Here is a 26,479-nt window from a genome sequence, read left to right on the forward strand (position 1 = left end):
AATGTCTGTTACGTGGTGACAACCGTTACGCTGAAAAAAGCCGCCAAAACTGCAAATGAATGGAATAAAACATGCATCGAAAGAATGTTGTTGCGATACAGAACCAACAACAGCACAAACATACGCGCATTCATTTACCAAGCCATGTGGCATTCAATTCATCGACCCTTATTTTCTCTCTATCTGATATGACCGATAAATTGAATCGGGCACTTTGTGAAAATCGAATGAGAGCTAGAAGAAAACAATACAACAGAAGACGAACAAAACGAAGACAGACATAAGGGCAACTGATGCACTCAAAAATTAGAGCACAAGCTTAGCAGGATGATTGTTTTTTTATTACAAAATTGATGGTGCTACCTGTGCCAGTCAATAGCACGCTTCATTTTTTTTGTTTCGTTTTTTTACAATTGCTATAAGTTCCAGTAGTACAGTCGTAATTCGATTACATTTTAATCGCTTCAATTTTGGTGGGATCCTTTACATACATAATCCTAAATGCATTCCTTATATAAATTGAAGATTGCATTGTACGCGTTTATTTGAATGATCAGTTTGAACACTGACCACCAATTTCAACAATTTTCGCAAAAAAAAAATCGTCACTTCCGCCTTTTGAAAACGATAATATGAGAACAATTGTTGCTGCTCTTGGGCTAGAAAGAAGACGAAAAATGCAAACTAAAGTTGTCATCTTTTGTTTGATCAGCTAAATTTCCAATTACACTCGTCGTTATTGACCATGCATTTACGAAAAAAATTACCATTTCGAATTTTGACATATATATCGTGGTGTGTCAGTTTTTAGGTGGCTCCACAAGATACCCAAGATAGTTTCATTTATAGACAGTCAGAAAGCACAAGAGAAAGAGATTTTTCTTCATTTTTGTGAATTTTCAAATATGCGCCAGTTATGAGGGAAAAAACCCAGATTAGTTTACTGTGATCACTCTACATTTATGTAAACAGTTCAATTTCTAAAGAAAAATCGGCATTGTCAATGAATGAGTGAAGCAAACAGTTAAATGGGATAGAGATTGAAAAATGAAAAAAATTGAAACGAATGAAATACAGTCATATCGATATTATATCTATTTGTATACAACCGAATATACTTGATCATTTCAAACGTGCATTATTTGCCTAACAAGTCGTGGTGATTCTTTTTATTTTGAATTCAATTCGAAAAACTCACCAATGAATGTTATACACGGAAAAATCGTCATAGATTTTCCATTCGACTGCACTCGAGTTCATTCGTTTCGGTGAATGAAAATCAAACAAACGTAATACTTTTGTGAATACACACAAATACCAACACTATATAGCAGTAGCAGCAATAACAACAACAACATAGGAAAAAAAATATTCGTACATATATATATCTCAATTGAAAAGTTAGACAAAACAATATAGTGTGCGCATGATCGCACGATAATGTGCATAAAATTGAAAATAGATGGTACTTTTATCTGATGTTGCTTCTTTCTCTTTCTTTCTTGCAATCAGTGTATTGTGTTTTTTCACTTTAAACTCTTTCACTTTGTCTGGTCAAGATTAAACTATACCGTATTTTTTCGTTATTGCAATGTGTCAATTCGAAACCATGGAATATATTCACGAACCGTAATAATAAAAAATAGCATTGAGCATTTTGTGTTAACCGCAAACTTTCAACGATGATCTTCCGAAATCACGGTGAACTACATAATGATAAAGACGGATGTATGTTATTTTGATGACCGTTTTCAATAACAAATGAGATTAAACTTGCAAAAATGTGCAGAAATGAACAATTACTTAAGTGCGATAGCCTTAAAAATTGCCCAGTTTATTAGCGATCCTGACACAGAAAATTAATAATAATAATAAATTTCTAATAAATGTTACATTTATTTTCAATTGAATCAAAAAAATTAATGAATTTTATTTTTGTGCGTATTTTTACAGATGATTTATATGTCATGATAAGTATGGAATTGCAACCATCAGTGCACATTCAGCACATAAATCATCATGGAATTATCGGATCACATGGACTAAGTTCACAATCTGGACAACATCATTCTGTTGGTTTATTGCATCATCATCAACAACAATCACAAGCACCACCTCATATCACCATGCATGATGAAAAACAGCAAAAAAGTGAGTTGATTTTCCCGAATTGTTGTGTCCTCTCTGAAATCAATAATTACCATCTCTTTTTTTTCAAAAATTTCATATTTCATTGAAATCAGTTTTCTAGATGCGATTATTTCAATCAAACTTATAAGAACAAATAATTCTTGATTAAGTCAATTCCAATAGGATTTTTTTTTCGGGTAGAAATTCCGTGTGTCTTGAAATAAATACAATAAATCCATTAATTATCGCATGAAAAGAGAGTTAAATATTAAACAAAGAGTTTGTTCGAAATGGTTAGTTTGCATAAAAATGAGCGTATTTTGCCAATTTTGTTGTTCGGCATATTTTTGTATTTAAAAATCTGTTTCATAGCGCCAAATTATACATAAAAAAGCCGTGGCCAAAATCCATTTTGTTTCCCTTTTTCATTCGGTCGAGATAATTCAAAAGGCTACACCGCTCTGGAATGATAATTTATTCATTAATACGCCAATATGAACAAAAATTCGTTGGTTCGGTTTTGTATTAAAGCGAGACAACGAAGGAAACAAACACATATATAAATGAAAAATAAAAAAAAAAACGTATCAAAGCGAAAGGCGAAAGATTTAGAACTGATTTATTATTGGCAGACATTGTTTTTGATGTTTTTTCAGAAGATGGTTCGCAGGGGAGTGCGGGCGGTGATGGTGAGTACCTTTTTTTATTTATTTATTTTACCTTAAATTTTCTTGTTTCTTATAATTTGGCTGTTCAGAATAAAATCGTAACCGAAATGAAATATTTTCAAATTAACGTTACATATACACAACAAAACAAATAATGAATCATTAAAAAAAGGCAATATAATTTTTTTTTGTATGCAAAAGAACAAAGTTTGCTAATATTGACGTAAATGCAATACATTGCCGTTAAATGCGAAAAAATTACGTTCAGTGTTATATATTCTAGTGCTGCGTACTCATTACCTCTATATTATTAGTGAGTCGAAATGATTTGCGCTATGAGAATGAATAATATATAAAACACACATTGAAGTACATTCGTCCCAACCAACAGACACGAAAAAAAGAGTGGAAGTTGTCAAACAAAATTGAATAAATTTCTGTATAAAATAACAATGGATACGTGTATGTATCATAGTTCTCACGACTCAAGGTCATTCCCAAAGTCAACGATTATGAGGCTACAAATTGTACGGCTTTTTCTCGCACCATCGAAATTACACATTTAATATCTTTATGTCTGGATCTATCTTTATTTGCGTTTTTCTTCTTTGTTATTTTGCCTGTGTTTTTGTTTTTTTTCTTTCGATTTCATAAGCTAGAAACGAAGAATCGCTTATTCGATTCGATTATTCTAGAGACTTATGTGACCCATTTTCATTTGCGAATCAACAAATCAAACCGAACAATAATTCTCTCACTTTTGATTTTTCGATTCCAATCAAATGTCAAAAATTACCAGCCGGTGTATATTTGTATGAGATTGGAGACTTTTTTTTGCGAATCTCGCTAATGAGCGCCATCTGATTTTAGTGTGAATTAGATGCAAAAACTGAATTTAATTCTGTAGCATTGAAATGAAAAAGTGAAAAAACAACAACAATAGCACGGCCACACAGAGCTGTACATCTATGCGTGCTGATGCATACATACACATATACGCTTTCTTCATTCTTTCATTCCATTGCTATACGTATCTCACTGGTCAACAGATCTATGTAGCCATGTTACTGTTGTTGTTTTTTTTCTCTTTTTCGATTCAATTCATTGTAATTGAGTTCAACTATGGAATACAAGATGGCACAGATGAGGGGAATTCGCATTTTGTCTCTTTATAGGCTTAGCCGGTTGAAAATTACACACCATACATGTATATTTTCTACATTATTCGGCTCATTTTTACTTAGCACAGATGTTTCGATAGTAATTTGAGGTTTTCGAAACAATTTTTGTTGTTGTTTTCAATCAACCGACTATGTGTGTGGTGTGTAAGCAGTTTTGGCTTTTTTTATACCTAATGAATGTCTCTGTTTATATATAGCCATTAAATAAACGAAACGAATGAAGAAATAAAAATGAATTTGCGATCCACAAATGGAATGGAAAACGCAACGAACAAAACCATTTTTTTAAAATAACATTTAATCAAACTTTGATATGGGCTTTTGTCGCCATTTCAAGCACGTTTTTGAGTATTTTTGTACAAACATTGGCAACATTTTGAATTGTGATGGTATTAAACAAACCAATCAAACCGCGAATCCCACACGAAGAGTGACAATTTTTTTACAACAACAATTACACTTGCATAAACAGTGGATATCGACAATGATTTGATTTCTGTCGTATAAAATAAAATATGAGTTTGGTTCTTTTTTTGAAGTCGAAAATTAATATTAATACTCGTAATACAAGTAGACGTAGATGTTATTCACCTCTGTTCGTCAAAGTTTTTGAGAAAATGTTAATGAAAAACAACGTTTTTTTTTATTTTAAACGAAAAAAAAACCACTATCACAAACCTAATTCACTCGAATCGAATCGATTGGTTTCAATTGAAATGAGTGCCGAAATCAAATACTTACTGTAAAGTGTAAATCGTTGCATAAAATGTGACATTGTGTTGATCTCTGATAATCCTGTGCAAACGACCTTTAAATTTGTGTGTCGGTTGATGGGCGCAAATCCATTTAATGGTTTTTTATTCTCTCTCTCTCTATCGTGTGTAACGTTCATTCGATAGAAAAAGAAATACTGAATTAATAGAAGTGCATTTTACGCAAATAATATTATGGTCTTGATGCGTATGGTATTGTGTGTAAAATAAGAAATCTCGTTGTGTTGTTGTCACGGTAAAAAGTCACTTGCATATTACAAATTGAGCTCAGTCAAGTTCATGGGAGAATGGAAAAAAACGCGCAAAACACAAACATACGCAAAGTGGTATCACACTGAACTAAGTATATGAAGCGAAGAAGAGAACGAAAAAGAGAGAGAGACCGACCCGAAAGAGATGATTACATTCAGAAATAAATTGAGCTATCAATCTTCTTGCTGTTATTACACATTTATTTGGCGTATTTTACAAATACACAACAAGATAGAATGTAGTCGTCACTACACAGTTTGAACGCATTGGCTTTATTTCTTCCATTTTTTTTTTGCACCGGAGGAAAAAAAATCCATCTGAATCGTTCGTTAGTGGGGGAAAAATCTGCAGGAAAAAAAAGAGAAAATATATATATTCTTGGATATTAGAAACGGGAAAAATGTGGGCAACTGAGACTTGACACGAATGAAAGCAATGGAAAAAAGCACAACGACATTCTAATAAGAAAAAAAAATGAAACACGTAAAATATTCGATACAATAACAACAACGACAACGATGATGAATAAAAAGAAGATATCATGCTGCGATGTCCTTTGCTCACTCTCTCACTCTTACTCTGGAGTAAAGCAAAACCATCATCATATCATATTGCTGTTTTTCTGGTCGAAACCCATTTCGAAATAATATTCATTCTTAATACAAACAACACGGGAAAACTTCGGCTTCGACAGTGACAGCATTCCGTTGTAGTCGCTCCTTCTTATATTTCTCTCGCTCTCTCCCCCTCTCTAATTGAACATTGCCTGTTCAAATGTGAGCACATATAATTTATTATATTTTTAATGTCACTTGAGCAATGAGCATACAACCGCAGCCAAAAAGCAACGCAGAAGATCCAAAAGGTACGAGTGAAGAAAAAAAAAAACCATCAACGTCGTCGTATCAAGAGAAAATCTTGATTTCATTCTCTATTTCCCTCCGAATCAACATTATGCAAATTCATTTTTGGTGTGCCGTTTTCTCTTTTGCCACTTGCTCTTTTTTTAACAAAAAGGCGAATTCGGATTATTAAAATCCACACATTGAATACTCAATATATTGGACATTTGCTGCTCACCAATAAAAAATACCATGAATAAGAAAGTATGTAAATATGCGCGGCTATACGTGAGCATCAAATCGGTGTTCGACTGAAAAGAAGCAAATTTGATTCGGCAATACACACATTCGAATCCAAATGTGAAATTGCAAACAACAACAATACAAACACACAGAGAGAGACCAAATATGTTCAACGTAAAATTGAGAATTTTTCATATTTGTTGCCTGTCATTGCCACTGTCTATTGCTGCTATCGTTGTCGGCTGTTGTTGTTGATGTTATTTTTTCGGTTGTTTTTTTTTCTTGCCAATGTACTCGAAATTGGTTGCCATAATTCATGCATTTAAATTAGATGGGGAAAGGCAAAAATAACTGAATTTTTCGTATGAGATATTTGGCGCATATAAAATCACAAGACCGTAAAATATTACTTTCTTCAGTTCGATAGATATACGTATACATGTATGCCACCGAAAAAAAACAACCTTACAGACACACCAGAGAAAGCATTCAACTACCTCGAGATAGCGACCATTTTTTTTTCGGCTACATGGAAAAACCAATCACAACAAAACCAAGTATGCACTAGTTGTCTATAAACAACACAGCATATTTGGAAAATTCAAACAATTTTTTGCATTTTTTTTACGGCCAGAATTTATTTTTAAAAAAATAACAATACTGGTTTTATTACGTATTTCTTTCTCTCTCTACAAACAACACATCCACATTTTTATCAATTCTGATGGAGTTTCTTTTAAACAGTCGACAGTTTTGCATTTGAGAAAAAAGGCGCCTAACTTATATCCACACTGAAATTGTTTCAAAATATTTAAATCAAAGTACAATGAAACATTTCTTCACGAGAAAGATATTATGAATAAATGATAAATCCTATTTTACTTAGAAATCTAGATAGTTGATTGGAGTATTTGCAAATACTCATGAATGGCAATTATTTTAAATTGTTTGTAAAGATAACGTAAATATATCCAATGATTCGATGATTGCACGTGGCCGAAAGTGAAACAGAATTTTGAAATGGCAATTAAACAATAACGCACGCATTTTATTGTATATCATTTATATTGATATAAACAATGTATACATAAAATGTGTATAGAAAGAGAAAATTGCTTCTTCTGAATGTGTTTGCAAACCGGCTGCGCAGATTTGATCAAAAGCAATGATTAATTATGTCATCGAAAATCGGCTTTTACGCATTTTTCGATTGACTTTTGATTCGGACCGAGCCATTCAAAATCAAATTACCGATCATCTCTACTATACAACCATACAGATATTGTGCGTATTGTCTGTGAAAATGACAACAACAGAATCACACAATTCCGTTCGCATCCAAACAAACAAAAAATTTATATATATATTCCATTCGAAACTGTTGAAACATGTAACAGTAATTTATTTTTATTGTTAGTGAGCTCAATAATTGCCATTTACGTATATGAAGTGTATCCCTTTGTTGATTGTTATTCTACCTGAAACTACAAGGGGGATGCCCGTCGAATGATTAAATTTAATTCAAATTGATCACATATACACAAACAATGTCACAATTTTTCCGAGTTTTTTTTTCATCTTTCTTCAACATTGTGACTTATGGAATTGACTTTGGGATTTAAAGTTCATTAACAATTGAAATTAGATGAAAAAAAAAACTGAAATGAATTGTCCCCTAGATAAAATGACATTTAAAAAATATGTGTAACTGTAGTGGCATATGGAGACGATTTTCGACTTTCCGGAACAATACCGGCCAACACGACTGACAGCACCACAATCTTAAGAGTGTGCACATAGCGTACAATGCAACAAATCTACCTCAAGCAAAACATAATGCTATAATAGAATTTCGAGAGAATAGAAAAGATACACGGTACACCCTTGAAATGCAATAGCTCAAGTCGAAAAGTGTATAAACAACAAAACTAAAAAAGGTGCACATTTGATTTAATGCTTAAATAATAAACAGACAAACAAATGCAGCGTAATGTCGTACAACAGAGATTTCGGTGTCCTGTGTCTAAGGTGTTTAACTAACGGAGTTTTAAGTAAGTGCCACTTCATTCACAGTCGAAATAATACGATATTGATTGTTTGGAACACAATCATTGGACGCGTGCATTGCAACGTTTGTTTGGATGCATTTGAAATGATGTGCGAGTGTGTGTTTGTGTGTGTACGAGAGAGAGAGAGAGAGTCTATTTGAGATGAAAAAGTCCATTATTGTACAAGCATATCAATAATTATAATCGAATGGAAACAGTGTGAAATTCAATGGAATTGTAATAATGTTTTTTGATGTGTGTAATCTTTTGTTCGGATGCCTCTTTTTCCATTCCATACAATTCAATAATGAAGTGTATTTCTCACTTTCGATATATTTTGTTTCTCTCGTTCGTTTTCCCTCTTGCACTTTTGTCTTTCAATTTATTAAATAAAAAAAAAAATTGAACAATTGAACAATGACGTGACTTAACAAAAACATTATACCTTTTGACATGTTGTAGTTTTGGTTTAAGGGTGTCCGTTTGCCACTGCACACAATTCCCATTCAATGCGCATCAAGCGGGGAAATAAATTGGCTTAATGTTTTGGAATTTTAAATCTAATATACTTCAAACTGCAACTGATTTCAAATAGAAAAAAAAGAGAAAAAAAATCGTAACTACATTTCATTGAATCGATTTAAATGAATTCATTCAATGTGCAAGCATTCAATATCGAATGTATCGTCAGAGCATATATAACTCTGCTTCTTCGGTAATGTTGATGATGAAATTTATGTTATTGTGTTTTGTTGTTTATGCGTAGCCCTTCATCATTTTCAAGAACGATTTTACAATAATGTGCACAAATACAAAAAGAACCAGGCCTTATTTCCCGGACACGCACACATTCAGACAATTTAAAGGCTTCCCGAAAATCAAAGGCAATCACAATGAATGAGCGATTTTCGAGACCGAAAAAAATGCTTACAATTCAGTCGTAAAAAGCGCCATTTTCCACATTTCGCATATTTCTTTCACTTTATTTGGTTGATTTGAATTGCAAAATTTCAGCTTTTCTTCGTTCTTTTTATTATTCTCCTTTTATCAATGTTGTATCACTCATTTCCAAACAGAATCTGGATCGGGAAAACTCTGAAACTCCAGCGATTTTTTTATAACGTTCTCATCGTCTGCTTATTTGTATCCAGTTTTTCTTCCGATCGATAATAAAAACAGCAATAATTTTCATATAAAAAAGGTTGATTATTTCATGTGTGACCTTATCTCTAGTTGCTGATAACTTTTCCTCATTCTTCTGGTAATGTTTTTTGTTGTTGTTAGTGTTGGTGCCGACGCTTCAACTACTGTTGCAGCAAACAAAATGTCAAACGGGCATATTTTCCCCAGCCCATAATGCGGAACCGGTACTTTCCGTAACAATAGCGAATACAACGTGATTCACTCAACCAATTCATTCAACTTCTACGAGCATTAATGAACGAATTTCAATATCATCACATCGACAAAATAAATGCAAGTGAACACACAGTTTTACGGTCGAACATTTTGGTGTCTTTTTTTTCATTTGTTTGTTTGAATTTAAAAGCAAACAATTTTCTGGGTGATTGAAAATGTTCATCGATAAAAAAAGGACTTTTTTCCGTCATTTTCATCTTTTTAGTGAAAACATTTTTTTTCAACCGTTTTCATAATTGCGATTTCATATTTTTTCGTCAAAATTAATTTAAATAATTTTTGCCTTTCAAAAGAAGACAAGAAGTGATAACATATTCTCTTCTTCAATCGATATAAATTATTATTTTTCAACAGAAAAATTAAAAGCCATTTATTTTTTCACTAGATTAGTTTCATATTTCGGCCAAAAATGCGGTCGAATACTTTTTTTTATATCGCTTTTTTTACAATTGTATTGAAAGTATTGTGGTTAATAAAACGTATAATTTGGAAGCCACAACGTAGGCAAAATATTTGTACAATAGCTGATGCATGGCTTATTTTGTGTCGTTGTGTGCCCAGTAAAAGATTAGCAGCGCGCAAAATACTTACGAGCTTCAAAATGTGTGCATTTTAACATAAACAGCGAACATAAGTTTTAAGCAATATCAACGCAGACCAATGTGTGCTCATATATAGCGTGTACGAAGCGAATTAAACATGTACAAATACACATACAATAAAAAAAAAAAAAAAAAAATCTCTTGCTCTTTCTAGCGCGCATGCAACGCTCGTCATAGACGTTGTAATACGATACGGTGTTACAGTTGTGTGTTCCAAAGACGGGTCAAATGTTTGGTTCATATCGGTACGGCGGTGGTACGATGCATATGTGTTGGTGTACGTATGGATGTGATGTGGTTTGGTTTTTAGTGTGTGGCTCTTGTTGGAATAAGCAAAAGGTTGACGCCTATTTTATTTTCTAAACCAATAATCACATCCACGTGCTGTTTATACGCTTGTCCACATGCTCGGCACATTGATTTGATGGTATTTCACGCAAAAGAAACGACGCGTTTCACGTACTTTTAGTTATGATTTATTTTTACACATCATTCAATCGATTCGTTCTCCGCATCTCACGACACACAGGCAATAGGTCTTTCAAAATTTTCTTTTTTTTTTTCACCTTGTGAAATTTTCTTCTCTTCTTCGCATTTTTATTCAAAGTCAATCGATCGATACACAAAAAGAAGTGTGCGTGTGTTTTTTTTGCAAGGTCATGAAACTTTCCGAGTAGAAATTCTGCATCAGCTGCGAAAGACGCTGTATGTGCAAGAGAAGAGAAGAAGGAAAAAAACACGAATAATAATTCTTGTATCCTTTTTTAGCAAAGTATTTGTGTGATTACGTAAAAGCAATCGACGTAGGACGGGCGGAGCTAGCACAGTAATGTCGTTGGCTACGGATTTCAGCGAAAATTTGATAGTCAAATGCAAGAGAAAATCGAAACACTGTACAAGAGACAAATCATGATACAACGTACACACACATATACAATCCATATACCGACCGATGCGTTCTCTCACCCAAAGAAAGCATTTGAGAATATTTCGTTTGAGAAAATATGCGCGTCGTAGACGCATTCAATTCATTCGCATCGCATAATTTCAATGTAACGAAAATCGACTTTATGCTTGCGCTCCAAGTGTATCGAGCCAAATGTGAGTGCCATTTGATTTGCATTGACTACATTGGTGATCGTGCAAAAGTATGATGGCTCATATTGAAATGAAGAAAAAAAATCATGCCCAATCTAGCGTTTACCATGAAAATATGCCCTGCTGTAAAATGTGAATCGTTTTTTTGTTAAAGGACGGAGGGGCTTTTTATGTTTTCCAATTATTTCTGAATATAATCAAAATAAAAACATGAGAAATGTATAAACATGAAAAATAGTATAATAAGTACATTAAATAAATGATGTCAAAGGACATTTCGGCATTTTTTTTACTGTAAATAACTAATTTTACGCCTTCAGCCAATATCTTCCACGCATTTGCCGCGATAGTGAAAGTTTCATCAGCCATTCGGCATGGTAATTGAACATATGATGTGTCGAATACATTCACCGGAATCGAACAATACATTTAAAATAATGTGAAAAATCGAAAGTAAAAATTTTTATGACTTTATACATATACATGTGAAAATAATGTTTTTTAAATTCCAAAAATTAATTCCATCGCCTTGGATTTGCCAAGCACTTTTTGCCCTAGTCGTTATTTTTAATTTTTTTTTTTTTTTGGATTCCCAACGAAATGCCACATTTGATGGTGACTCCATTTCACATATAAATGTAGACATTTCCTAAGGTCAATAAATTGTTCAGTTCGACAACGTTCGTGTGTTTCCGAATCAATTTTCGATGGTTATTGTCACTTCGATGGTAATTAGCTGTTGATTGATTGAGTGTAATCTTCAACACATAATAATCATATTATATCGTCATTTTCTTTTCTTTTTACATTTATCACATGTGGCTCATCTCACCTGTTCATGTAATACAAATCAAAATATACACCTGTACTCATCATGAGCAGCGTGTACTTTTTGTTCCAGTGAGACTTCCCGATTGACATGATTCTCGTTTCCTCGTTTGTAGTTGTCTTTCGTATGTTTTATTTTTATGATCGTATAAATTCAAAATTATCAAATTACAGAAACCCGAAGCGAGCGAACGATTGAAATAAAATTGAAGGGAGAGAGAGAACAAAAAGAAAAACGTGGCAACAGATATATGGGAAGGTGTTTATTTTTACTTATCTGTAAGACACAACCGCATAATACAATATTAAATTAAAACCACTACCGCATATCTTGACGGGCAGTTATAAAGTGATTTAGTGATTTTGCTTTATTATGTTCGTTGATTTTGTTGTTGTTGATGATTTTTTTTTTCGTTATTCATTCTCTGTATGAATTCAAACAGTGTTGTCTACTGCACGTACAGTGGCCGGTTCAGCTGTGTTCGATGTTTACTCATTAAATTCTATATCTCACTGTGGGTTATGTGCGTGCGCGCTTTTCATTCGCGCAGTTTTTTTTGTCTACTGCTTCCGGTTTTGCGTCGATGTGTACATCAATTTTAATTGTATGTCGATGTTGCATTTCTGCCTTTTCAATTTTTCAACGTGCGCTTGGTGGCTAGCTGGTTGAATCGTTTGTTCATTCTGACTCGACCATTCAGATGGACGGCTGTTGTTGTTGTTGTTTTTTTTTCTTTTTCTTCTTTTGTCATATCTCGTTCTCACTCTACTGATTTCGGATTTGATTTCATGTTGTCTCGTCGGTGTGAGAGATTCACATCGTAACGAAGCTATCAAGTGCGAGTGATTTTAGATCTCTGCGAAATAATTGAATTCGAGTTTCTCATCGGCTATTTGTGTTGCTTTTCATTCATTCCAGTTTTTCATTCATAATCTTAAGTTGAAAAACCAAATTTTCATGGTTGTCGTTTCCATCAAATCGATATGTGTGTGACAATTACTGTTTCCGATTCTGGCATTCTTCTCTCATCACAACGAAAATTTGTCGAATGAAATTTCATTCAAATACCCAACCAATAAGCCAATATCATCATCATAGACAACTATCGGATGAATATCGAGTGAACGTGTGTCATTTGCAATCACCTTTCAATCTAAACCAAACACAAGACTCTGTCGATTTTTCTATTTTTCTCAATCTCGGACACCATTCATCTCAATTATTTGATGTATTGCACATCGGACGAACAGAGATAGAATGAGAACAAGAAAAATCGAGAGCAAGCCGTGGGAATTTTCCAACTATTGAACTGTTAAAGACCAACTATTGGCTTGGATTATTGACAAGATATACATAAATATAAACTTTAATGGCACTGTCGCCGAATCGGACACGCTTAACGTAACATGAACTCACATTTCATTCAGTTTCAGTTTCAGTTTCAATTTCATTCTGGTATCTCAATCATTGTACGTTATGGTCGATTATGCTCGTGAAATTCAGCATGTGTTTCCGATATCAATTCGGCCAAAAACTACATACACATACACACACACACATGAATAAAACTCATGATAAAATAACTCACGTTTTTTTTTAAATGAAAAAAATTGGTTGCCATTGAGTTGTCATTTTTATCATGCTTTTTGATTCAAATTGGGGCACAGCGGAACGAGTGAAAGAGGAATACGTGCGTCAATACAGCCACTCATTTTTTTTTTTTGTTTATAGTTTTTGTTTTTCCAAAATTGCTGGTAAAAGAATAAAAAAAGTCATCGTGATAATAAAATTGTGAAAGAGAAGAGGTGAGTTACTAGCATACCCGTGAGTAATCGTCATATGTAGCCAAAAGTACGAAGATTGAGAATAGTATTGAACGAAGACCTAACTAGAATATGTGTTATCTAATCGATATGATAATAAATGACTTTATTCGAAAGTTTTTCTGAAAATGTCATGAAAAAAGATCAATAATTTATTCATGGGACGCAATCAATCCGCTTTTATTTTCATATTTTCTATTCGTTCGCCTATAATTCATTTGTGATTTGCTCACACATTTTTAGTAGCATATTTTCTGACCATGGGTCCAATTATCTTCTGGCGGTGTCGCTTCTTTTTTCGATTTCTCGGGGCGGTTTCTCTCGAGTGGTTTCGGGAATGCGATTGTTTGCTTCAGAAGGCCAAAAAAGCTCCACTTCGGTTGAAGCTAATTTAAGCCAAATAAAACAGTCCGCTGCACTTAATTTTAGATCGTTACCACTGGACACATATTCTTTCATTCGCAATGAGTTCGCGCCAAAATGTAAATGTGCGCGCGACGGTTGTGTATAATGTACAGCGCTCAGTTTGAAACAGTTGTGGTCAGAGTTTTATCATTTTCACGCTGTGGTAATCGTATTTATTTCTACGTGATTACCTTGAATCGGATTCTTGGTTTGCGTTTCAACTGTGTAATGTGCATGTATAAAATCAATTACATCTGTGACCGGACGATCTCGGTCTCTGAACGAGATTCAATTTTTGTTTTTGTTTTATTTTAACAAGTAATTTGACATATGCTTGGAAAACCATGAATGAATTTAAAAAAAGAAGAAGTTGCGTTCTAGAAAAATTCTCACCAGAACAGAAAATATGTCATCATGCAATGGACAATGCTCTGCACTTTTATGAGGAACATTGAATATTTAATAGCTTACAATTATGTGAATTGAGTTCAAATCAAAAATCTCATTTCCAACAGAGAATGTTCATAAAAATGCTCAAATGTATGATTTGTGCCAAATGATTGACGATATACCATTTTGTGGTTGCTTTTTATTTTGTTAGCGTAAGATGTAAAAATCCCGTTTGGATATCACTTTTAAAATCGGCTCACACATTTTTACACATACTTAATTTTATGCGCAATGAAAATGCACGATGACAACGACGACGTTGAATTTGTATAGCTTCGTTTGGAAACTATGCAATTGAAGTTCGGCTGGGATTCAGTTTCAAGTTGAAATAAACAACGAGAATAGTCTTTGGTTTTGCGTAAATTGTGTCTGTGTGTTTGCATGTATGTATCTCTTTCTGGCCCACGGTCATTGCATTTACAGGAGGATAAACTAATGCATACGGAGTTATTTGTATGCTTCCTTTCTAATTTCGAGTATTGTTGTGTGCCTATGTATTGCGAAATGTGGTGTGACCGAACACACAAACATTCTCTCGTTCATTCGCTCTGATTCTGTTTGGTGGCTGTTTCGATTCAGTTCGCACACAGATTGAATGGAATAGACGTCGTCGTCGTCATCGACGATACATATATGCGTATTCGATCCTCTATGTGTTTTTACCGCTTTTTTTTCGTCATCTCTATGTCTCGGTCGCACCCATTTGTTTCGACGTGAACGCGCTCGTGTGTTTGTATGTGTATGTTTGGCAATATGGAATTATATTGGTTTGCGTGCATGCCACGGATTCTGCTAAAAATGCTATCCACTGCGATGATACAGTGAAAAGCATACAACATCACAACCAGCAACAGTAGCAGCAGCAGCAGCAATACCCATCACAGAGTGTTGGCTCATACAGCGAAAAGAGACTGGGATGTATATGCACATTTAATGCTTGTGTTGAATTGAATGATACGCAACCAACCTAAAATTATTACTATTACTATTTGTTTTTTAACGAACAGTAGGTAGGTCCTACTAGCGTCGAACTTCATCGCTACCGTCGTGGTTGTCGCTTTATTGCTATTACCATTTGCCATTTGCAGTGTGGCGAATTGTTGTTGCTGCTGTTGCTGTAAACGTCGTTGCCGTTGCCGTTTTTGTTGTTGTTGCTTACGGCTGTTGACGTGGAGTCGTGTACTACAATTCCAAGAGCTACTTTATTTTTGATGTTTTCTCTATCTTTTCTACAATTTCGAAATCATTGGCTTGGCATAGTATTGTGTGCCGTTTGTCGACGTCGTCGTCGTTGTTGTCTTGAATTTTGGTGCGTGCAATGAGCGTGATGCATGAGTATTAGTGTGTCTCTGTTTCGTTCGCTCTATCACTCGTACACTCTCTTTTGCGTAACTCTAATTTCGTATTGGTTCGTTGTGTGCTTGCCTTCAGTGTGTTTTCATTCAGCATCCTTCATCATCCAAGTATATTCAGTTCATTTAAAAGCATTTAAAAACTCCTTCGATACGTTGACAATCGGTCGCACTTGAATTTTAGCGTGCGTATTATTTTCGTTTTTTCGGCATTCACTGTTTTTTCGAACCGCAAAATTCGTTTCACGGTATGAGTGTGTTTTGAGTGTCAACGATCAATTCGTGTTAATCATTCAACAAATGAAAGAGATTAAAAATAATAATAATCATAATAATGTAAATCGAAATATGAATGCAATTTAATCAGTTTCGAACTAATTAAATAAACGAAACACACAAAAATCAAACCAAAGATCAAACTAGCATCAAAACCGTCATATTCTAGTTGCAATTCGATTTAAAGATAAAAAAATTAACACTAAAAAAGAAGAAGAAACATTTAGATTGAACGTAATCGATATTCGATTGGACTCATATAAAAAAAGGTGTTGCACATAAATGGATTAAAGAAATTTTTGGTTTTTCGTTAAGTTTCTTTTACCTCTTTATTTCTTCTCATTGTGGTTTTATCTGTTAGCAACAACAAAAGATCAATTGTTTCAATGTTGTTTTGCTGTAAATGTAAAGTGCAAGTGAAAAGTCATCAAAACCAACGGAAATTTGTGGTTTTTTTGGTTCCTACTTCGTTTTAACCATTTTGAGTTATAATTATTTTGAAGAAAGAAAAAAAAATAACAAAACACAAAATGAGATACCAGGTGATTTGAATTGAAAATTACATGGCTCGTTATGCAATCGGAGCATTTAAAGTCTGAGCTTATTGAACCAGCATCAAAAAAACTGTGTGAATTCAAATAACCGTATCGACGATTTCGTGCCAAACAAACGACGAAAATGCAATGGAAATACAAATAACAAACAAACAAACAGTAACCGAACTACAACCGAAATCAATTGTACTCTTGTCTTTCTTCATGTATTGTAATTGATGTGCCATCTGATTCTAATCAATACACAAATATATTGAGATTATTATCAAGCGCCGACTACGACGACTTGTTTGTTTACTTTTTTTTAAACCTCGGAATTCGGGAATGAAAATGTCATTTGCCATAGTGACAACGATTCTGCGAGCAGAATTTTAAGCACAAACCTTACTTTTATTTTTAATTTAGACAAAGGCTCGAATCTTTATACAAAAAAAGCGTACATTTTAGAGCCAAAATTTTTTTGTGATCGGAACAATTATTGTGCGTGAAATGTGATGAATTAAATCTTAGTATTCGAACATAAGCGAAAATTAACAGTTCATTTAGAATTAAATACACAAACGGATCTAACACAATGGATTTATCAACTGCATATCGATATAATCAAAATATGATGGAGTATTATACATGTAAGTGGCTATCATCAATATTTGACATTTTAAAAAAGCCGTCGTTTGTTTGATTGTTCAAATATTGATCCGAATATAAATTCTTTCTTCTCAACGCAATCATGCATAAAATCATAAGTATTGTTCAACGTATAAATGATAAAAAAATACCTTGAATTTTTGAATTTTATTGAGAGATTATTATTTTCACATGCGACATCCAACATATATCGTTGTCATATTCAAAATACTCTGATAAAGGACTTGTTTTTAGTCTGTATTGAATATTTGACGCTCTAATGATTTTTGTTCTACATTTTTTTTTGTATTTTTGGGTCATTGACTTAACTTTTTACACGGCAATACACGGTAAATCTTTTATTGTTTTTTTTTTTTGCGTGGATCTGATTCGTTCATTTAATTGCCTTATCTTTAGGAACATTATCAAATGATATTGTTTAAATTCAATTAAAATGTATTCTTTCATTCCGATCTGTTATTAACATGTTTGATTACTCATCATTTCGAAAAGATATTAAGTCGAGTGAAATGAAATTTGGTTTGCCCAATCATTATAGAAATGAATTTGTAAAACGTATTTGATGTCCTTTGATTCAGACAATTGTGACTTTACAAGTTACATATTTTAAATGCGATTTTAAAAGATCGATTGGGATTTGAACACAACATTCTTATCGCCGCCATACTAAAATATTCACATTATTATCGAATTATAGATGAAAAATCGTCAACCTTTTTGTAGTCATACATTTGTAATTTTGGCTTTTCACATTGTTTTCTAAACACCTTTTTTCGAACAGCTTAGACAAGATGTTTAAAAGAGATAAATGATTAATCAATTTATTAAGTACGAATTTCCGTATTAACCATGCGAAAAACTCTTGAGAATATTAAATGAACATTTTGTTTATTTTTTTAAATCTTCTGGTGGCTACCGTTTGATATTCCACTAAATTTGAGCATTTTACATCTAAAACAGAATGTTTTGCGAATGAACATTTGTGGTGGTTTTCCTGGATTCAAATATTTGCTTATTCTATTAAACAATATGACGTTTTCGTGGGAAAACCAAAATGCTAGTGACTTTATCTATTCGCGCATAATATATTATTTGACGGTTCTGGAGTAAAATTCATGTGTTCCAAAAATATTTTGATTTTTTTTTAAAAATATCGATATAGCGGCACATTTCAGTCTACATATTCTATGAATTGGACATTGAATGTATGCATTATTATACTTGCATTTAACGAATGATTGCCCAGAATATATGCAAATTATTCACAAAATTAACGCTGTTCTGATTGAGATCTGACAGACACAATTTTTCAAATTGATATTTAAATATATTGCAATGTAAAGCCACACCTAACGTCACGAAAGAGAAAAAAAAACCGCTGATAATTTATTTACATTTGATTTTCGAGAGCAAAATGTAAGTAAAGATTGTTCCGCCGTGCATACGTTTTGTTTGCGTATTACAGCTCATTTGTTATTCGCGTCTCGAATTGAATTCATAACTCGATACTTTGCTATACGTTGCAATCGCAAGAATTCAAATCGAAATTTGTGCTACAACAACAGACAAAAATGAGAACAGAGAAAAAAAGAGAGTCGTACGTGCTTTATGCGTATATTCAATTTATTCTTGTCAAATTTTGTTTCTCACCGCTTCCGATACTACTGCACGGAATCGATTCTTTTGTTACCATTAAAAGATGCGGCCATAAAGTAGTGTGATTCTCGGTGTGAAATGAGAGCTTAGTGCCGGTCATCTATTAGTTATTCAATAATAATAAAAAAAAATAAGAGAAGAAAACGACGAGAAAATAAAACTTTCCGTTTTAATGGAACAAGTGAAAAATGAAAATAAAGTCATACATAGTTCACACGGTCAAATGAAAAGCAATTTGGTTAAAGCGTCGCGCGGTGACGGAATTCCATTTCGAAAAAAAAATACCGAATGAAAAAAAATATTTAAGGAAATGAGATTAAAAAAAATATATACTCAAATACGATGCGCTGTTTTTTTTTCTTGTGCCGTGTTCTTTTTGTTTTCTTACTTTATTAGGTGTGTACAGTGAGTGAAGAAAACGGTTGTTTTTCTTTGGTTTAAATTCAGTTCGATCCACAGTTTGTGAACTGGAGTGATATTTTTTTTCGATTTCTTTGCTTATTTTCGTTTCCTCATCAATTCCCCCCACAAAAACAAACGTTTCTCCGATGACGATTGAGAGAAATTGAACTTGAATATTTAAACTGAATTGAAAGTGATACACTTTTTTCTTCTCTCAATAAAATAGAAGATACAAATTCGATCCCCTCGCAGCAACGTGCATATTTTTTTCTTCTTGTTGATGTTTTCTTATTGAATTTGTGAATATACCTGAATCATTTCATTCAAAAGCCAGATCAAATTGACCGGACTTGTTGTTCGTGTGTTTGAGACCGAGAGATTCATATCATTTCATGTAATCACAAATTCAATGATGATGAGGAGGGTCGTCAGTCATTTTCGCATAATGATGTTCAAACAGTATTTATATGAGATTTCGGTTGTTTCTTCCGTTTTCAATTCCACTTCGACAATTGAATGCGTAATTCAAGAAGGCAAACGGGAAAAAAAACGTGTCATGAAAGCACAGTCAAAGCAAAACAAAAACAATAACACTTTAAATCGATCAATCAAGACTTAATTCAGTTTGACCACTTTTTTCAATGCCGGTACGTTGGATTTATTGTGATTTTCAGTCGATTGTTTGACGGTAAATGAATAAAGAGGTCTATGACCAATATCCTGGTTGTGTGTATGTGTTTTTTTTAACAGACGCGTCGGATATTTAATAAGGGAAACTGTCCACGAATGTGTCGGCTTGGCCGAATAATTCATTGGTAAAACTAATTTTGAAAATACAACCATCGTCGTACGCATGTATACACGCACACACGTAACAATCAACAAATTCAAGTGATAGTGAGTGCTTGAAAAAGATATAAACCATTCGAATGATGCACGCAAATGCGGTTTCAAAGCCAATACCAAATAGCCAAAAAACATTGTTCGCTTGATTTGATGTGTGTGGTATATGTAAATTCGAAGTGCAAACCATTTTGCAAACAGGCCAAGAACTAAAACACACACACCCCCCAAAATGCCATACGGCTTATCGTTGAACGTTGACATTTAATGTAAAATTCTAATGAATTATCAAACCAAAAAAGAGAAAATACAACCGTACGCATCACACACAAATACACAAAACCAACATTGCCGTCACAATGGCACGGCTGATAGATGCGATTTGCATCGACATTGCTAGGCAACAACGATATCCCTTTTAGACAACGATGACCGATTTGAAGGATAGAAGACCATTTTTTTTTTTTCACAATAAAGATTTTCCGTATATAGATTGTGTCTTCTTCAAACTGACGCACAAATTCGAAATAGAAACATTGAAAAAATGAGCCAGATTTTTTTCCTCTTAAAATATCATCAAACAAAAATCATGCCAAATTAAATGTCATTTAATTTTCTTTATTTCATCTAAGCTCATGCATTTAAAACCAACACGAAACAAATGGTTCAAACATTGAATTTAAAATTCATTTTGTCGGCAATAACTTTCAAAGTATGTCACCACAGCCATATCAACTTGTTACTTATCTCATATGATGTGATGATTAGTGGTTTTAATTTTCGATTTTTATCTCGCCATCCACATGTTATTCGACTTTGCCATCTGTTTGGCCGTGTCGAATGCAAATTTTTTTTTTTTTGGTTCGGTATCCGTATCATCAAAACAAATCAATTTCAGCCCACAAAAGAACGTGTGTATGTGGATGGTGGGATTTCAAGTTGGAAATCACTTGTGGTTGGATTGGTAAATAAAGTATATAAGCTGGTTTATTGGTTTATTTGTCAATTTAATCTCCCATCAAATAATCGCGATTGGTGAGAAGAATAGATGAAAAAAAAGTTTCTATTAGAAGAGCGTCATCAACAGTTACTTTAGATGATGTGTGAGCGTTGTGACGAAAGCCATAAATTTGAAACTAATCTAATCTAGCATCTCCATTAGGCAAAACACTCTCTACCGCAAATTGATAAACTTTCTACCATGCATGAATTAATGGTCGTTGTCGTCGGCAGCAGCAACGTTGTTTGGGCATCGGGCACACATGCTTTACACTCATCAAACACCACACAATACAGACACTTCTCAAAGTATCTTTCGGTACAAATGCACTTAGCGGAAATAAATAAGCATTATTAAAAGTGAATTATATTTTGAGTTTGGGTTCGGATCCCAACAACAATCATCAACCAAAACAAGAAATGATGCTGCGCATACAACGAAATTCAATTAAATTATAGTATCTGTTTATTATCACGATTATAGCATATGTAAATTGGTGAAATACTGAAAAAGAAACTAAAAATATGTGTGTGTGTGATGGAAATGGTTGAATTATAATTCTTCTGTTTCCGTTTAATTAGATAAAATGAGGAGCGCATGATGGAAAAATGCCATATTTTCACGCATTTGTTGAACAATGTTGCGCCCATATTTTCGATTAACCGATAAAATTCACACATAATTCATTGCATTCGCATTGAAATCGTAAGACAAAACCAAGGACAAAACAGTGAATAAAAGCTATGATAATTGAATTATAAACCTAATCATATTTAATAATAATATCATTGGGGAGCGAAAAATGGAAAAGAAATAGAGTCAGAGTGAAAGTAACAAACTGCATTTCATATTCACTTTGCATTAAGTATGAATAATACTAACGACATGTTACAGTTTCAGTGGCAAATAAAATAACATTTGCCGATTAAGCCGGGTGATTGTTACCCTCCCGAATGAACGAAACAACAACAAAGCTTCTTTCATTGTGCACTTGATTTGGTCGAAATAAAAGTGAAATGCAATAAAAATGATAAGATGTTAAGATAGACGGCATTTCAATTGTCATAATGTGAGAGCAAGTATTTGAGAGGGGTCAGACACGATACACAGAAATGAAGAGAGTGAGAGAGCACACCAAAACTGGGAGTCAATTCAAATCAACTCCCAAGTAGACAGTGACTATTGGAAGAGGGAAAGAGCGAAAAAAAAAACCTTCTGCTGTTTGTTGGCACTCAAACAAATATTATGCGATTACATCGTATTAAGTTATTTTCATCGTTGCCGACTGAATGAATGGCGAGCAAACGGGACGAATGATGGGCTGCACTCTCTTTCGCGCGCATGGTTTCACTATACACATAAATGTATGCATGTTTGAGTACATCATTGATGGTGTATTAAAACATTATTGCCATGTTTCCACCCTCTGTTTTGATGTTGAATGGGCTTTCGTTTGGTTGCTCTTTGCTTATTGATGTTTTCCCCTATATGTTCAAATTGGCAGGTTCATAATAATGGCAATTTTATTGTCATCATCATCACCAACAGTATGTTACTCTGATTGAGTTTGCTCTTTTCTCTGGTGCGCTCTACTCGGTTACTCCTTGTAAGTGTGCATTTTTTTTCTCGATCGAGTCTGGCGTCAATTTGTCACAATCATGATTTGATAAATTTTTATTTCGTATCGCACTGGATTTTGAAGTGACTTAGCTCGGATTAAGATGTTTTTCATTCGTTGTTGTGGATCGATTTTGTGGTGCACGCATCATGTCTCCCGAAATAGATCAAATCAAATATGTATGGACAATTGTGCATTTTTGAGTCGGATGAAAGTGTACTTTTCAAATTCGATCGATTTTTGATTGATTTTTTGTTACTGGCTCTGGTTTCGCCCTTTTTTTTGCAATAACAATCAGTTCAAACTTTTGAGCATCCATTTTTGGTGATTTATCAATAAATTATTTATGAATTGATGGACAGAACTGTGTGTTTTTGCTATAAAAAAAAACCTGCGTACATTTGAACATTGTACACATATATCGAAATACAGATTTTATTGCGTGTCGTTTGTATGCTGTATATTCAGTAATTTAATACCATGCATTAATCTAAAAGCGATACCAAGAGCAATAAAAAAAGAGGACAACAATGGCAATAACATGCATCACAAGTCTATCGGTGTGTTCCAATGTCGATCAAAGCCGCTAGTAAGTCAGATAGAAAACACCATGAGTAAGGGTTACGTTGCAAACCGATTTTAATTTTTTTTATATATATTCGATGTAGAATATCTCGTATTACTATATATATATACCATCCACTTTTCAATGACATGCATGCCAACGATTCTATATGGTTCGATATTAGCAATCGCGTATCACCGTCGTCAATCGCTGACGGAATTTATATACCATATTTGACAATGAATTCTAGTTATTTGAGTAAATCATCCGAATCCAATACATTTCGCGTTATCGATATCCTTATTCATTATAATTTTCTGATTGATATTTTTGAAATTCAATAAGTCCTCATTCTCACCATCAATCGAACGGCTTAAAAAAAAGGTAATAGCGCCAACACAATGAAAATTGAAAAAGTTTAAATTATTGGTCCGTTGTGCCAACGTTTGGGCGAAAGAAAAATTGAATAAAAGATAAATTTCATGGGTCACACTGTATGTGCCGGTTTGTGTGTAACAAAAACTGAATTAATTTTGTCTGTTGAACGATTCAAATTGGTACATATAGAGAAAATACCAATCCAAAAAAAAAAAATCACCATTGGGCCGAACCGGCAATGGTGTTGTGACTATGGTTGAAATGGGAATAAAATCGAGAAACTAGTTTATGGATGTCACATTTAAATAAATAGCCTTCGGTCATGATGCCATTTTCGGTATTTAATATGTATGCATACAATCGACAAATTAGTTTGCCTTCCTGTGCACAAACAACACCGTATTTTATTCGGATGCCATTTTTTTTACTCTCCACATTTGCTTCTAATCGTCTCTCTGTATTTTAAATCCATCTCAGATTTTCTCACTCGCACTTTCTATATTACTAAATTCTGTGATTGATTGCAGGTCATGGCGGCGTTAATCAATTAGGTGGTGTATTTGTAAATGGTAGACCATTACCCGATGTAGTACGACAACGAATTGTTGAACTAGCTCACAACGGTGTTCGACCGTGTGATATATCAAGACAGTTACGGGTCAGTCATGGCTGTGTATCCAAAATACTTTCAAGGTAAGTTCGATATTTTTGTTTTTTCTTTGTGCACCCCGATATTTATATGTATTTTGGACTTTTCTTTTGAAAAAAAAACACTAAAAATTCATCTCAAAAGCACATAATATTATCTAGTCAATAATTCGCACTTTTTTCAAATTAAAAATGATTACACACATAATTTTCCGAATGATGAGCAATTTAGGTAAAGTTTATTTTGAAAAAATTGTGTATGTCACCTTTATTGCTCTATTATTAGATTTGTGTGATAATGCAAGGTTGCTAGATTTAGATTGCATGAGATTCTCTAATTAGACTTTTACAAATCGAACGTTCAAACAATTTGTTTACCGCTGAAACAAGGTATTTTCTATCATTTTAATATTTCATTCAAAAAAGTTCATTTTCGTCTCAACTTCAACAATCGTTTTTGGGCATTCATTCTTTTCAACAATTTTTGCAATGACTGAATGCAAAATAGAATATCTTTTTTTAAAAAAAATTAAAAAAACAATGCTTAAAACAATTACCTAATGATGTCATTTCAAAACACTACGAACACTTTCAAACAGCTTATGCTGTCAAGTCAAAATGAAATCGATTAAAAGCCAATTTGATGAAAAACAAAGACTATGTTTTTTGTCTCTGCCTCAATATTCAACGTTAATTCATGACTGAGCAAATTAAAACATACACAATGACTATGAATCGAAACGCGCATTGAACAAATGAGTTATTTTTTACGGTAAATTATATAAATGCGTTGATGGTATAATTTTATCATCTTATTATCGTACGTAAGTGTTTGTGTGTGTGTGGGTGCACTGACAACAAACATGCAACACATTAACGATTTGTTCGGTCGACAAGTAGCTACTTGAATGCTTGTCTTTTGTTTGTCGATAAACGGCAGCGATTTTTGATGAGCGCAAATGAGCAATGTGCTCGTTCGTCTCTTAGAACAATATATAAATATCACAAAATGAGAAATAATTTGAATATTTTCATCATTATTTTTTCTTAAGTTTTTCGGTTCGGTTCGCTTCGTTTCCATTGTTATGAATTGTTAGTGCAAACATGTGTCGTGCTCAATTATCCACATAGCGTATGTGTTGCTTCTATTTTATTCATTTGGTGCAACGACGCACACATATTAATAATAAAAATGTTCATTTAACAAATGCGAAACAAAACACCATTTTGTTTTCTCTAGGTAAAAAAAATATAGATATATGTGCTTGTTAAACATCACATTTTTGTTTCCATTGTTTTTTTCTCGATTTCATCTTTGTTTTTCACATTTAAATGAGGTGAAAATAGAGAGAAAGAAAAACAAAGAAACAAGAACTTGCCACCTAATCATTTTCAAAAGGTGTCAATTCAACGATTCATATCTTTCTATTCTTCGAAGCCCATGCAACTTATAAAATTATTCAATTTTACGCGATGAGCACGTGGCATCATTCTTCTTATTTTCTCACACACAGAAAAAGAGAAAAATTACCGTTGAACTATGACTTTTTAAAATTAACATTATTATCTTAACAAATACCTTTGGTTTCTTACAAAGCAAAACTATAATCTTGATATTGAGATGTCGACAAAAGTTCATGCTAAATGCAAGCAGATAAATGTAGCATATAATGTAATAAAAAAAACAACAACATATGAACAACCACATAGTTATGGTGAATCGTCGTGCGATGCCGTTGTACAAAAGAGTAAAAATGAAATAATTCACTTGCTACA

The 26,479-nt window shown here is 33.4% G+C and overlaps 1 protein-coding gene across 5 annotated transcripts in view; it reads left to right on the plus strand.

Moving 5' to 3' along the window:
* Nucleotides 1-26,479, plus strand: part of LOC116352385 (paired box protein Pax-5) — a 61,715-nt gene that overhangs the window by 12,047 nt on the left and 23,189 nt on the right. For 3 of the 5 annotated variants that reach the window (XR_004202284.1, XM_031784932.1, XM_031784935.1), the window contains exons 2-4: nucleotides 1,954-2,151; nucleotides 2,763-2,819; nucleotides 24,583-24,748. Coding sequence is in view for 4 of the 5 variants with exons in the window: in XM_031784932.1 (XP_031640792.1) it covers nucleotides 1,968-2,151; nucleotides 2,763-2,819; nucleotides 24,583-24,748 (407 nt within the window). In the remaining variant the exon portion in view is untranslated. Of the gene's footprint in view, nucleotides 1-1,953; nucleotides 2,152-2,762; nucleotides 2,820-16,750; nucleotides 17,575-24,582; nucleotides 24,749-26,479 lie in introns of those variants that run through there. The other 2 variants (XM_031784933.1, XM_031784934.1) reach the window with 2 other exon arrangements.

Source organism: Contarinia nasturtii, unplaced genomic scaffold (assembly GCF_009176525.2).
Source record: "Contarinia nasturtii isolate CC-2019 unplaced genomic scaffold, AAFC_CNas_1.1 Cnas_scaffold_187, whole genome shotgun sequence".
NCBI classification, from domain to species: Eukaryota; Metazoa; Arthropoda; class Insecta; order Diptera; family Cecidomyiidae; genus Contarinia; species Contarinia nasturtii.